General features: G+C 36.3%; 2 protein-coding genes across 2 annotated transcripts in view; one reads left to right on the top strand and one right to left on the bottom strand.

Annotated features, from left to right (window-relative positions):
• Positions 1–9256, top strand: part of LOC136031506 (adenylate kinase isoenzyme 1-like) — a 62130-nt gene extending 52874 nt beyond the window's left edge. The window contains exons 5-6 of the mRNA XM_065711174.1: positions 7687–7872; positions 8936–9256. Coding sequence (XP_065567246.1) covers positions 7687–7872; positions 8936–9010 — 261 coding nt within the window. The 3' untranslated portion in view covers positions 9011–9256. The remainder of the gene's footprint in view (positions 1–7686; positions 7873–8935) is intronic.
• Positions 9257–12316: 3060 nt separating this feature from the next.
• On the bottom strand, positions 12317–13096 carry LOC136030845 (uncharacterized). Its single transcript, XM_065709890.1, has one exon. It carries the CDS (start codon positions 13094–13096, stop codon positions 12317–12319), a length of 780 nt encoding a protein of 259 aa, XP_065565962.1.
• Between the last annotated feature and the right edge of the window lie 875 nt (positions 13097–13971).

Here is a 13971-nt window from a genome sequence, read left to right as displayed (position 1 = left end):
AAAAAAGAAACGGAACATTAAAAATAAGACAAAAATAAGCTAAAAACATATGGCCCTAAAACGATTGCGAATGTGTAGCTTTTTTTTGAAGATGCAGTTGTCTTTACAGACACCACTAAATATCTTTAAAAATTCGGAAAAAATCAAAAATCAATTTCTAATGAAGTGGCGTCCACAATCAGTTTGGCAATAATTATAGTAGATGGTGCCAAATTAAGAAAAATAAACGAAGATAAAAAATCAGACAAAAATAAGCTAAAAAAAACTAGGCCATAAAATGCTTAAAAAGGTGAGGCTTTTCTTTGAGGTTGCAGTTGTCTTTACAGACACCACTATATATCTTTAAAAATTCGGAAAACCGAAATTTTTTTTAATGAAGAGTGCCCCACAGTCAGTTTGGCAATTTTGATAGTAGATGGTGCCAAATAAAAATAAAAATGAAGAACGCTGGCCCGAAAATTACTAATAATAAGCTAAAACCGTGTGGCCCTAAAACAGTTATAAAGGTGTAACTTTTCTTTGAAGATGCACATGTCTTTACAGAAACCACTATTTATCTTTGAAAATTCGGGAAAATCGGAAAACAATTTCTAATGAAGTGGCATCCGCAATCAGTTTGGCAGTTTTTCTAGTAGACGGTGCAAAATTAATAAAAAGTAACGAAGAACGTTGGTCCGAAAATAACTAATAATAAGCTAAAACGTACTTTTCTTTGTTACACCTTTCTTTCTTTGTCAAATTGTCTTTGCAGACACCACTATCTATCTTCTATATATATAAAAATAAGTTGTATGTCTGGTATGTCTGTTACACTATGTCTGTTACGCCAGATTATATCTTCTATATATATAAAAATAAGTTGTATGTATTTTTGTGTTGAGGGTTTGCATATGACGTCTGAAAAATAAAGAAGAAAAAGAAAACTGAAACAAAAAATGTAAAAACTGGGAATTGCATAAATATTTCAATATATTTTGAAAATAGATTAAAGTAATTCGAAAACCTTAAAACGGATAATTAAAATTTGAGGTTTATTATAAATTGTTGAGCTTTAGCATGCTTGGCATGTGAAGATTTTTTCAACTGTCAATGTTAGAATGAACATTGACAAATTGAAAAACATTGAAAAAGATAGAATGTTACCAAATCCTACAATGGCAGAAGAAACAGCCGAGGAAGCTGCTCAAAGAGTTAATGCCAAAAGGCTTGCGGCTAAAGAACGCAAAACCGCGCAATTAGATGAAGATCAACCTGGAAAGCGAGAGTCAAAACGTATCAAAACTGAAAATGATAGCGATGATGATTGGGTTTGGGATTTTGACTTGGATAAGGTCATCAATGCCTACCAGATTTTAGTTAAAAAAACAAAAGTTCGGCGATATGTATTTACGTCCGAAAAATAAAGAAGAAAAAGAAAACTGAAACTAAAAATGTAAAAACTGGGAATTGCATAAATATTTCAAAATATTTTGACAATAGATTAAAGTAATTCGAAAACCTTAAAACGGATACTTAAAATTTTGAGGTTTATTATAAATTGTTGAGCTTTAGCATGCTTGGCACGTGAAGATTTTTCCAACTGTCAATGTTAGAATGAACATTGACAAATTGAAAAACATTGAAAAAGATAGAATGTTACCAAAAAGCAAAACCAGGCTTGAGGTTCAAAGAGAAAGGGCCAGATTAGGAATGTGCAATTTACGCCAACGAAGGCGTGTCGAAGAACTACCAGAGCAACGCGAAACCAGACTTGCTGCTGAAAGAGAAAGTAAAAAAAGAAGGCGTGTCGAGGAATCACAAGAGCAACGTGAAAACAGGCTTGCGGCTTCAAGAGACAATGCCAGATTAAGAATATGCAATTTACGTCAACGGAGGCGTGTCGAGGAACTACCAGAGCAACGCGAAACCAGACTTGCTGCTGAAAGAGGAAGTAAAAAAAGAAGGCGTGTCGAGGAATCACAAGAGCAACGTGAAAACCGGCTTGCGGCTTCAAGAGATAATGCCAAAAGAAAACGTGCCGAGGAATCACAAGAGCAACGTGAAAATTATCGCATAGCATTCAGGTACAGCCCAGTCGATGATTATAGTAGATGTGTTCAAATCGGGACTATGTCTAAAATTTGTCCCTACTGCAAGGCCTTTAAATTTAATGGTGAAACAATGGGAATGTGTTGCGCCTCAGGAAAAGTTACACTTCCTCAACTGGCTGCGCCCCCAGAGCCATTGAAGACTTTCCTTACTGGAACTACGTCAGAATCTAAGCGTTTTTTATCAAACATCTGAAAATATAACTCATGTTTCCAAATGACGTCGTTTGGTGCCCAAATCGAAAATCAAGACAATTTATGCCTACTTTCAAAGTAAAAGGGCAAATTTATCATAGAGAAGGGTCCCTTCTACCATTCTCAGGTGAGAATCATAAATTTTTACAACTGTACTTCATCAGTGATTGCAATTCTGAATTGAATGCACGTTGCGAAATGTTTCCCGACGTTGAAAGGACTATCGTTTCCGAATTGCAACTTCTTTTCCACGAAAATAATGATTTAGTGCGTCTGTTCAAAACAGCTTTCGATTTGATGCCTACTGATACGCATAAAATTGTTATTTCCGCTGACAAAACGCCTACTGGCGAACATGTGCGTAGATACAATGCTCCAACTATCGACGAAGTGGCAATCGTTATGGTGGGTGGTCAGTTTTTACCTCGAGATATTATTCTTTATGAACGAAACGCTCAGTTGGTAAGAATTGCTGAAACTCATCGATGCTACGATGCCTTACAATATCCTATCATTTTTTGGGATGGAGCCGACGGCTATCACTTTAATAATAAATTGATAGATCCATCCACTAATAAACAAACGGATAAGAAATGCAGCGCAATGAATTATTATTCCTATAGACTAATGATTCGTCACAATGAAGATAATAATATTTTAAAATGCCTTCAATTGTTTCGCCAATACATCGTTGATATGTGTGCAAAGATTGAATCAGAACGTTTGCTATTTATCCGTCTGAATCAGACCAAGCTCCACTCTGAACAATACATTCATTTGCGAGATGCAGTTGTAAATGACAGTAACACCACTAACGTTGGAAGATTAACGATTTTACCTTCGTCATTTGCTGGCAGTCCCCGTCATATGCATGAATATGCTCAAGATGCTATTGCTTATGTTCGTCTCTATGGTCGTCCAGATTTATTTATTACATTTACATGTAATCAATCTTGGGACGAGATATAGCAGCTTTTACTTCAAGGACAATCGGCGGTTCATAGACATGACATTACGGCCCGTGTCTTCCGGCAAAAGTTGAAATCACTGATAAACTACATAGTAAAACTTAAAGTGTTTGGGTCAGTGCGATGCTGGATGTACTCAGTGGAATGGCAAAAACGAGGATTGCCACTCGCACATATACTAATCTGGCTACATGATAAAATTACTTCTAATGAAATTGATGATGTGATTTCCGCTGAAATACCTGATGAAAATGTCGATAAGGGCTTATATGGTATTGTAGTAAAAAATATGATGCATGGATCTTGCGGTGCACTGAACGAAAAATCACCATGCATGGCCAAAGGAAGGTGCACAAAACAATATCCTCGACTTTTAGTACCCAACACAATTACTGGCAATGATGGTTATCCACATTATAGAAGAAGATATACTGAAGATGGTGGTAAGATAGCAATAATAAAGAAGCGCAACGGTACCACCATCGACGTAGATAACCAGTGGGTTGTTCCATATTCCCCTTTATTATCAAAAACATTTAATGCACACATAAACTTTGAATATTGTAACTCCGTGAAGACAATCAAATACATATGTAAATACGTCAACAAAGACAGTGACGTGGCAGTTTTCGGCTTGCAGTCCGAAATCGGTGATATCGATGAAATCGTACGATATCAGACTGGAAGATACATAAGCAGTAATGAAGCTGTTTGGCGAATTCTTTCATTTCCGATACATGAATGAAGTCCAGCTGTTGTTCACTAAGCGGTACATTTACAGAATGGTCAACGTGTTTATTTTTCAGAATCTAACGTGCAACAAAGAGCCCTGAATCCACCGGATACACCGTTAACTGTTTTCTTTTCGTTATGCCAAAATGATTCTTTTGCAAAGAAACTGCTGTATACTGAAGTGCCTTCGTATTACACGTGGAGTACTAAAAATAAATCATTTGAACGTCGAAAACAGGGTAAGTCAGTCGAAGGCCAACCTACCATCTTCAAAGATACCACGATAGGAAGACTCTACACCATTCACCCCAATACACATGAGTGTTTCTTTCTACGCCTGCTTTTGGTGAATGTACCCGGTCCGACGTCCTTTGAGTATTTGAGAACTGTAAACGGTACTATACACGACACTTACCGTAGTGCATGCCAAGCTCTGAATTTATTGGAGAATGACCAACACTGGGATAACTGCATCAATGACGCGTGCGAAACGTCAACTCCAAGTCAAATTCGTGCATTGTTTTGAATCATACTAACAACTTGCGCTCCTTCAGCTCCTATAGAGTTATGGGAGAAATTTAAATCGAAAATGTCCGAAGATATACTCCATCGAAAATGGTTAGAGACGTCAGATATGACTTTTGATTTTACATCAGAAATTTATAACTACAATTTAGTTATTATTGAAGATTTGTGCTTATGTATGGCAAACAAACCTCTTCAGGATTTGGATATGCCTTCACCTAATCAAACCGCTGCTGTTTCGACATGCGTAGAATTGGATCGTGAACAAAGTTACAACACGAGTGATCTGTTGTCGTATGTACAAAATAATATTTCTAAATTAATGTCTGAGCAAAAAGACATTTATGATACGATAATGCATTGTGTCGATAACAACGTTGGAGAAATCTTCTTTTTGGATGCACCAGGGGGTACTGGTAAAACGTTTGTGATAAAACTGATTCTGGCATCAATTCGATCAAAAGATGATATATTGTTGGCAATTTTGTCGTCCGGAATAGCCGCAACGTTGCTGCCTGGTGGAAGAACTGCTCATTCCGCTTTGAAATTGCCTCTGAATTACCATTCTACAGAAACTCCCACGTGCAATATTTCCAAATCATCTGGGATGGGTAAAGTATTGCAGCAATGCAAACTTATTATTTGGGACGAGTGTACAATGGCACACAAAAAATCGCTCGAGGCTCTGGAGCAATCATTGTGAGATTTGAGAGGAAATTCGAAACCCTTTGGCAGCACATTAATATTGCTTGCGGGAGATTCCAGATAAATATTACCTGTAATACCTAGATCAACCCCTGTATACGAAATGAATGCTTACCTGAAAAATTCTAATTTATGGGCACACATAAAGACATTAAAATTAACTACAAATATGCGTGTCCGATTGCAAAACGATGACTCTGGTCAGACATTTTCAGATCAATTGCTGGCAAGTGGAAACGGAAAGCTCCCAATAGACTCAGTTTCAGGACGTATACAACTACCTGCTGATTTCTGTAATTTAGTGACGTCCAAAAATGAATTGATTGAAAAAGTATTCCCGAATATTCTAACCAATTATAAAAATCATAAATGGCTAAGTGAACGAGCGATTCTGGCAGCCAAAAATATAGACGTCCACGAAATCAACAATATTGTTTTGACCAAGATTCGAGACCAGGCATTCCTTTACAAGTCAGTCGACACCGTTCTGGAACCAAATGAAGCGGTTAATTATCCATCTGAATTTTTAAATTCCCTGGATCTCCCAGGGTTTCCACCACACGTGCTAGACCTAAAAATAGGCGTACCAATAATATTGTTACGAAGCATCAACCCACCAAAGCTTTGCAATGGCACGCGACTTGCTTTAAAAAAACAATGGAAAACGTAATAGAGGCAACAATCTTGACAGGGCCTTTTGAGGGTGAGGCTGTTCTTATTCCTCGCATTCCCATGATTCCAACGGATCTGCCTTTTCAATTTAAAAGATTGCAATTCCCAATTCAATTAGCATTTGTAATCACCATCAACAAGGCTCAAGGTCAATCATTAGAAAAATGTGGTATAGATCTTAATACAGATTGCTTTTCCCATGGACAATTGTACGTTGCATGTTCGAGGGTCGGTAAACCTGACAATCTATTTATATGCACCGACGATGGGACAGCGAAGAATTTTGTAGATTCGCAAGTTTTACTTAGTTAATTTGTATTGTATATGTATATCTATCTATCTATCTATCTATCTATATAAAAACGAGTTGTATGTATGCATGTTTGTTTGTTTGTAAAAAGAGCGTTTGCATATGACGTCATTATAAGTATATAAGGCTTTGTATATGCACAGACAAAGGGACAGCCAAGAATGTTGTATATTCGCAAGTTTAACGTAGTTAAAAACATATATATATATCTATCTATATTCACAGGTGGGACACAGGGACACAACTACAAGGGCGCGTAACTAATATGGCGCGTAACGACTTACGCGCGCGGGGGGGGGACGGGGGGCTTGGGGGGGGGCTTTGAAGACGCAGTTGTCTTTGCAGACCCCACTGTATAGCTATTAAAATTAGGAAAAAATCGGAAACTCAATTTTTAACGAAATGACCACCACTATCAGTTTGTCAATTTTGATATTAGATGGTGCCAAACAAAAAAAAAAAGAAATGAAGAACGTTGGTCCGAAAATTACTAATAATAAGCTAAAAACATATGACCCGCTTAAACCGCTTAAAACACTTAAAAAGATGTAACTTTTCTTTGAAGACGCAGTTGTCTTTGCAGATACCACTATATATCTATAAAAATTCGGAAAAATCGGAAATTCCATTTTTAATGAATAGACGTCCACAAACACTTTTGTAATTTTGATAATAAAAGTTACCAAATGAAAATAATAATAATAAAAACGAAGAACGTTGGTAAAATATCGCCAAAAATAAGCTGAAAACGTATGACCCTAAAACACTTAAGAAGGTGTGACTTTTATTTGAAGAGGCAGCTGTCTTTGAAAATACCACTACATATCTATAAAATATGGAAAAATCGGAAATTAGATATTTAATAAAGAGGCCTCTATAATCAGTTTGGCATTTTGGAGTAGATGGTGCTAAATAAAAAAGGAAACGAAAATAAAATATCAGCAAAAATTAAGCGAAAAACATGTGACCTTAAAACGCTTCAGAAGAAGTAACTTTTCTTTGAAGATGCAGTTGTCCTTGGAAATTAAAACCTTCTTTTGAACTGTGTGGGTGAAAAGTGTTGTCGAGTTCAACTAATTATCTTTGTTTATTTATTCTCACGGTTCAACGTGGCAACGATGTAAAATTTTATAGAGTTGTATCATTTACTACAAACTGTCATATAAACGATCAAAATTTTACTAGTGAAACTGGGAAATGTCAACATTTTAGTAATTTTTCAAAAATAAATAAATCTACTAATTTCTTTAGAAATTAAGAAAAAAGGTTGCAACGGTTACAACCTTACAAAAAAGGTTGCAAAGGTCACAAACAAATCTACTAATTTCTTTAGAAATTACGAAAAAATGTTGCAACTTCTCTAAAATTTATTCATTTTACTATAACAATAGGTAAAATCCAGAAATCCGCTTTTACCACCAACTGGTAAAACTACTAAATAATAATTTCATAATGTTTTGACTCCAATAAATCCATAAATATTTCTTTTCAGATTGCCCCTTGCTCAGCTATCATATATTTCGAAGCTTCAGACGAGACAATGACCAAGCGGCTACTTGGAAGATCCCTGTCTTCTGGCAGAGTAGATGACAATGAGGTAACAATCAAGAAACGTCTTGATACGTTTCACACTCATAGTAAACCAGTCATTGATTACTACGGAGCAAAAGTTAAAACTGTAAGTTTTTCCATATTTAGAAATAGTGAGGGTATGAGAGCATCCTAATAAATTGAATTTTTTGTGCTTTTTTTTATTTTTGATGTTAGTTTTTCCTTGCAGGTTCAAATCTTGTTTCCTTTCTAAGGTTTTTAACTGGATCTTTTATTTAACTCGAAGTACACTCAGGCTACTTGATAAAACCAAAGACTTTCGATATATTTAGCGTCGCCTTTTTCGTGTTTGGCAACAAACCTTGCATTGCTTGAGTTGCCCGAGAGTATACTAAACCGCTGACTTTCTTTTTAAGTTTTTTTCTTTTGAAATTCTGGTTAGTCAATTCCTTGTTTTTAGGGTCTGTAAAAAGCCTCCATAAGAGAAAAATTTCAAAACATTCTGCTGCAACTGAGTCTTCAAGTCACTGTAATATCAGGATCTACTTTATGCTTCTGAGTGCTTGACTATGGTTGTGGTAATCGCTGTAACCTAGTAAAAAACGAAGTTCGGCTCATATGGGTAAAGGGCAAATTTTGTTTAGCAGGTGCCAAGAAGTGTATTTCATACTGTTAGATCTATGGAGTTATGTCAAGGAGTTGTTCGCAAGATCTAATGCTGAATCAACAATAGCTAGTGTGTGAAGTATAAGGGTAGTATGGAGAATAAAGAACGTTCTGTAGCAGTGAGGGTAGTGGGGCAGTGAGGTAGTGTGTGCGGTAGTGAGTTCATCCGCTATTTGCTTCAATCTGAAAAAAAAAATAGTAAATTGAATCTTGACGGGCTCAGCATGAAAGAAGAGAAACAGAAAAAGAAGAGAAAGCAGGGGTTATGGTAAAAGAAAAATAAAATAAATGGACCAATTTTCCTATGGAACCTAAAGTTAAGCACAAGAAGAAGCTATTCTCTATATCCAATTGAATGAAATCAAAAATTGATTTGATTTTGTTTCTTTGTCACTATTTTTTATTTTTTTAAGTTCCTGTGGTTTATGGGTTCTTTTAATAATTAAACTGTTTATAATAAACTTTTATTTATAAGAATCAAATTTTTCCATACTCTTTTTTATTTTAGTTTTATTATTTTTCAGATTAACGCAGAGAGAGATCGTGAACTCGTTTTTGCTGATGTAGCAGCGTTTTTAGACACTATGCTGACTGTCTAAATAATAATTTACGTCCTCATCGAATGTTCAACAGGAATGCAATCAATAATTTGTTAATTTGGGAACTTTTTATGGACTATAAATATTTAAAGAAGAAAATAAATTACATTACAGCAAAACCTTATACAAAATATAGTTTATTGAACTAGATGGCACTGTTATTCTTAATTTTTTTTTGTCAAAAGTATTATGGTTTTATTTGTCCTGGTGTGAGCTGAGTAAATAAAAATGTTTTCAAGAAAACAATTTTGAAATTTGTTCATATTGCGAGACATTCTGTTGTCATTTTTTTTTTAGTAAATACGTAGCTGTTGGACCTTAGTTCTGTTTTATCATTGTCTATTATTTTCAATAATTCTATGATGATGGGTAAAAGAAGACGAAAAGGGCATCGGAGAGCTGTTTGTCTAGGAGAGCTGTTTGTCTAGGTGAAAAAATTTTTAACAATAGATCTGCAATCTACATTAAAGCCTGGACAGGTGTGTTCAAGTACCCGTCTCCAACCCTTCTACCCTCCAGGAAGTGAAATTCAATGGAATTTGAAACTACTAATGCTAGACAGATGAAATTTTCAAGAACGGATATTTAGCCCAAGTTAAGGCATGGAAAGATTTTTTGTGTTCTTACTATCTACTTTTCTTCTTCTTATTCTTTGATTTATTGGCAACACTAATTAGTAACATGTGAATGCATAAAATGATTCTTGATATCAATTCCATGCGATTACAATCGCTTGAACAATAGCTTACAATAGTTTGTTCAAGGATCTTAAAGAATCTGTGGCTCGATTTATTAGGACTCCATAGCTTTTTTGTTTTTTGTTTTCCGGTTAGAAGAAGATTAAAATTTTACCGTGCCTATGGTTATAAAATCGATCATTTTTATCAACAATTCTCGTAATTTTGTTTTAATTAGGCCTTAGTCAGTCTTTTTACGTGCTGAATGTGCGCCAATAGCACAGTCACAGACGATTCCTGTCTTTCATTGAAATTAGTCCTAATTTGGCCGAAAAAAGTCAAGGTTGTTTCAGAGTATACATCAGTTTAAATCTCTAGGAGTTTCAGTCGCAGTGAAGAAGAATAAACCTATTAATAAGCGAAACAAAATGAAGACAATAAAAAAAAAAAATGTAAGTTAGGAAGGTCGTTATTCTATGACAGGTAGACCTTTATTTTAGCTTGATTTTCAAAAAATAATTAAAGATTTAAAGTTAGGGAAGGATTGGGGTTAGCATTTTGGAAACACCCTACCTTGCCAGGCCTTAAATTGAACCGTAAATTCAGATTTTAAAGCTTCATTGACCTAGATTAACAGCTTTCCAAGTAAACCAAGTAAAAAAAAGACAGATTCCTTGTCATTTATCTGATAATGAAAGTATCGTTCATTATGAGATTATTATGTTGATCAGGCTTAGGTTAATTCTGGCCTTCTTTCAAGTCCACACCGGAACTGTTTTTTCCTTTTCGATCCCATTTTAATATATGTTGTTTCTACCTAAATAAGCCCCGCAGTAAAGCTGTTTAGCTGTCACAATAAAAGACACATGGATATGAGACTGAATGTCTTCAGCAGCTAGGAAATAAACATTATATTTGTAGTATCACTTTTACAACCCAACAAAAAGTTATTCCTCATAGTGCATAACTGAAAATGTTAGACTTTTCGTAGTTATTGAAGGTTGTTTTTATTAGTTTTGAAATATCTTCCACCAGTCAAAAACGTCGAGCTCCGGATTTCAGATAGACCTTCAGAAATTCAAACCAAATATGTCATCTGCCGAATATCGAACAAATAGGGGACAGTCTCATAAACAAAATTGAACTAGGCCTGAAAGAATAATACTAATTTTTTTTTATATAAAATACCAATCTACAAAATTTTAGAAGTAAAAAAAAACTTAAGATGCATTGAGATCCAGAATCAAGTTAGCCTAAAAGATACTTTGTTAGATCTAACCCTAAGTCTTTCTTAGGATGTTACAGGATTAGTTAGCACGATTCAAGTAGTCGGAATAAATAAGTTAGAGACGAGTGAAGCCTCTCTTTAAGGAAAATTAAGGAATATTTTTCTGAAATTTTTTGGAGGATCTAAAAACGGAACCTTGACCTTCCAAGTAGTACATGTATTGGCTTGTGCCCGTCTATAATTGAATTTTGAATGCGTTTCCATCTCTATGAACAATGAACCCGCTCTTCATCGCAATATCTGCCGGGTTTTATGGAGTTATTGGCGTTCCTTTTTCATCCAGCTGTGATGTAAAGCAACAGATGACTTTATCCACAATGAAGAAGACTTCCAGCTGTACTAGACTCCGGTGAAAATGAATTAAAACTCTATTTATGCCGGAGGAGCGGCTCCCAGCCTCTGGGCCAGGGGAAACCGCTGATACCTTTGTAGGAAAGGATAGAGCAGTGGTTCTCAACCGGGGTCCACATGGACTCCTAGGGCTCCATGTAATATTCCTGGGCGTCCACAGGCAAAACGCAACAAATTGGGGGTCCACAATGATATTTTGGGGGTCCATGAAGAAAACCAACTCAGAACGCTCTTTATTTTAAAAAATTCAATTTCTACTGTAATTTACATTATTTTGAAAAATATATATTAATAATTCTTTCATTTTTTTTTGTACTTTCTTTTGACTTATATATTCACCCATCAGTCAGTGGCAAGAACAAGCGAAGGTGAAAATCTTTTAACTTCTCTCATGAAGTAGGTGGTGAGCTTTGATCTTTATTTTTAAGCAGATATTTCCTTCCCAATGCCCGGTACCTAGACCATAGATCCGCAACAACTTATCTACTACCCATTGGTCAGTGACAAGAGCAAATATCATAATCTTTCAACATATCTTAGGAAATGATGGTTTCCTGGCATCATATGAAATAAGCAAAATAATTGTAAAGACCGGAAAACCCCATAATATTGGTGAAACAGTAATTCTACCCGCAGTTTTGCCATAATTTCATCAGTTATGAAACAAAATGCAATTGAAATTACTAATTCTATCCCTTGAAGCAACTCTTCTGTGTCACGATGAAATGGTAGAGGATGTAGAAAAACAATTGATTTGCAAGTGAAACAGTTTACCCTTCAACTTGATGAATCAACTTTAAGAGATAATGAGGCCCTTTTTGTTGCTACTTATTTCAAGGAAAATAATATCCCACTTAAAAATATAATTCCTTGTGCTACTGATGGTGCACCATCTATGAAAGGCAGATACAAAGGTTTTATTGCACATTAAAAAAAACAGTCCTAGCAGTATATTGTATTCACTGTGTGATACATCGTCAACACTTTACCTTAGACCTTAGTTCCTCCTGTGCCGCCAGAGGCACCCAGGGCATCCAAAAAGAGCCGCCAGTCGTCCCTCATATGTGCTGCTGCCCAGACGTCTTCCCACTGGGGTTGGACTATCGCATTGATGTGTTTTAGGTCCCGCTGGTACGTACGACGAATTGTATTCTTCGGCTTCCCTCTTCTTCGGGTTCCCTCTGGTTGCCACTCCAGTACAGTTCTGGGGAGTCTATCTCCCGCCATACGGATAACATGCCCCAGGTAGCGCCATCTTCGTTGGCGTATGACATCTGTTACCAGGGGCTGGCGCGAGATAGACCGAACAGTCTGGTTGGTTATGTGGTCTCTCCAGTTTATGTTCAGTATTCTGCGAAGACAGTTGTTCTCGAAGGCAAGAATCCTCTTTTCTTGGTGTTTGTTTAGTTTCCAACATTCACAGCTATAAAGGAGGGCGGAGATGACGTTACTGTTGAACAGCCTCATTTTCAGTTTCAGGGAGTACTTTTTCGATCGCCACACTGGCTTTAGTCGATTAAAAGCTCCACTGGCTTGTCCAATCCTAGACTGCACCTCCTTTTCGCTGGATCCAGTTCGTTCGACTGTACTTCCAAGGTATCTAAAATCCACTACCTGCTCTACTGTATTGTCCCCGCACTTTAAGCCCAGTGGTGAGTCGCTCGTTGCCATGCTTTTTGTTTTGTCCGAGTTGATCTTTAGTCCCAAAAGACTCGCTTTCTCTCGGATTACTTCGAGAAGATCCTGGAGCCTTTCCTTGTTTGCTTCCATCAGGGTGATGTCGTCGGCGAAATCAAGATCTGCTAGTCGTTTGTTGTCGCAGATTTGGATACCAAACCCCGTGCAGTCTCGGAGCACATAATCGATTACAAGGACAAAAAGCAAGGGGGAGAGGACACACAACACTTAGTTACAAAGAAAATGAGTGCACGTCTGCATGATGCCCTTTCTGTTGTAATAAAAGTAGTAAACCATATTAAATCAAATTCTCTCCAAGACCACCTTTTTCGTGAATTCTGTAAGCAAAATGGAGAAGAGTTTGAGTGGCTTGTATTACATACAGAGGTGAGATGGCTATCAAAGGGGAATTGTCTTGAGCGTTTCATTGCACTTTGGGATTCTATTGTTTCCTTTCTTGCTGACACACAACTTGGAGCGAAACTGCTTGCAAATAAAAATGATGTGTTTTACTTATCAGATATATTTGAAAAACTTAATACACTTAATAAACATCTCCAAGGAAAGATATGATATCTAGTAAAAGTGCTATTGCTGCTTTTCTAAGAAAACTACAGCTGTATAAGAATAATATCAGGCGTCATGCACTTAAACAGTTTCCTTGTTTGGCCTGTGTTGATTCTAGTAATGACCAATTCTAGTAAATATTTAATCTAGGGCTCTTTAATTTTTAGAATCCCGGAAAAAAGCTTTCAACACAACTACCTAACAGACAGCCTTCAAGCGTTTCTATAATAGCTTAAAGTGTTACAATGTGTAGCTTCAACAGTAAATATTTAAAGTTTAGAGTTTAAAACTGTAACTTTGAGCTAAGAAGCACCCTTCAAATACAGTAGAGTAAGCTAAAGTTGTAGCTGGGTTAGTTCAACATCCCTCACGAAAGAGTCTTACTTCTGGGGTTTGCAATA

Source organism: Artemia franciscana, chromosome 9, assembly GCF_032884065.1.
Source record: "Artemia franciscana chromosome 9, ASM3288406v1, whole genome shotgun sequence".
NCBI classification, from domain to species: Eukaryota; Metazoa; Arthropoda; class Branchiopoda; order Anostraca; family Artemiidae; genus Artemia; species Artemia franciscana.
Note: the sequence above shows the minus strand (reverse complement) of the source record. Positions and strands in the feature narration are given on the sequence as shown.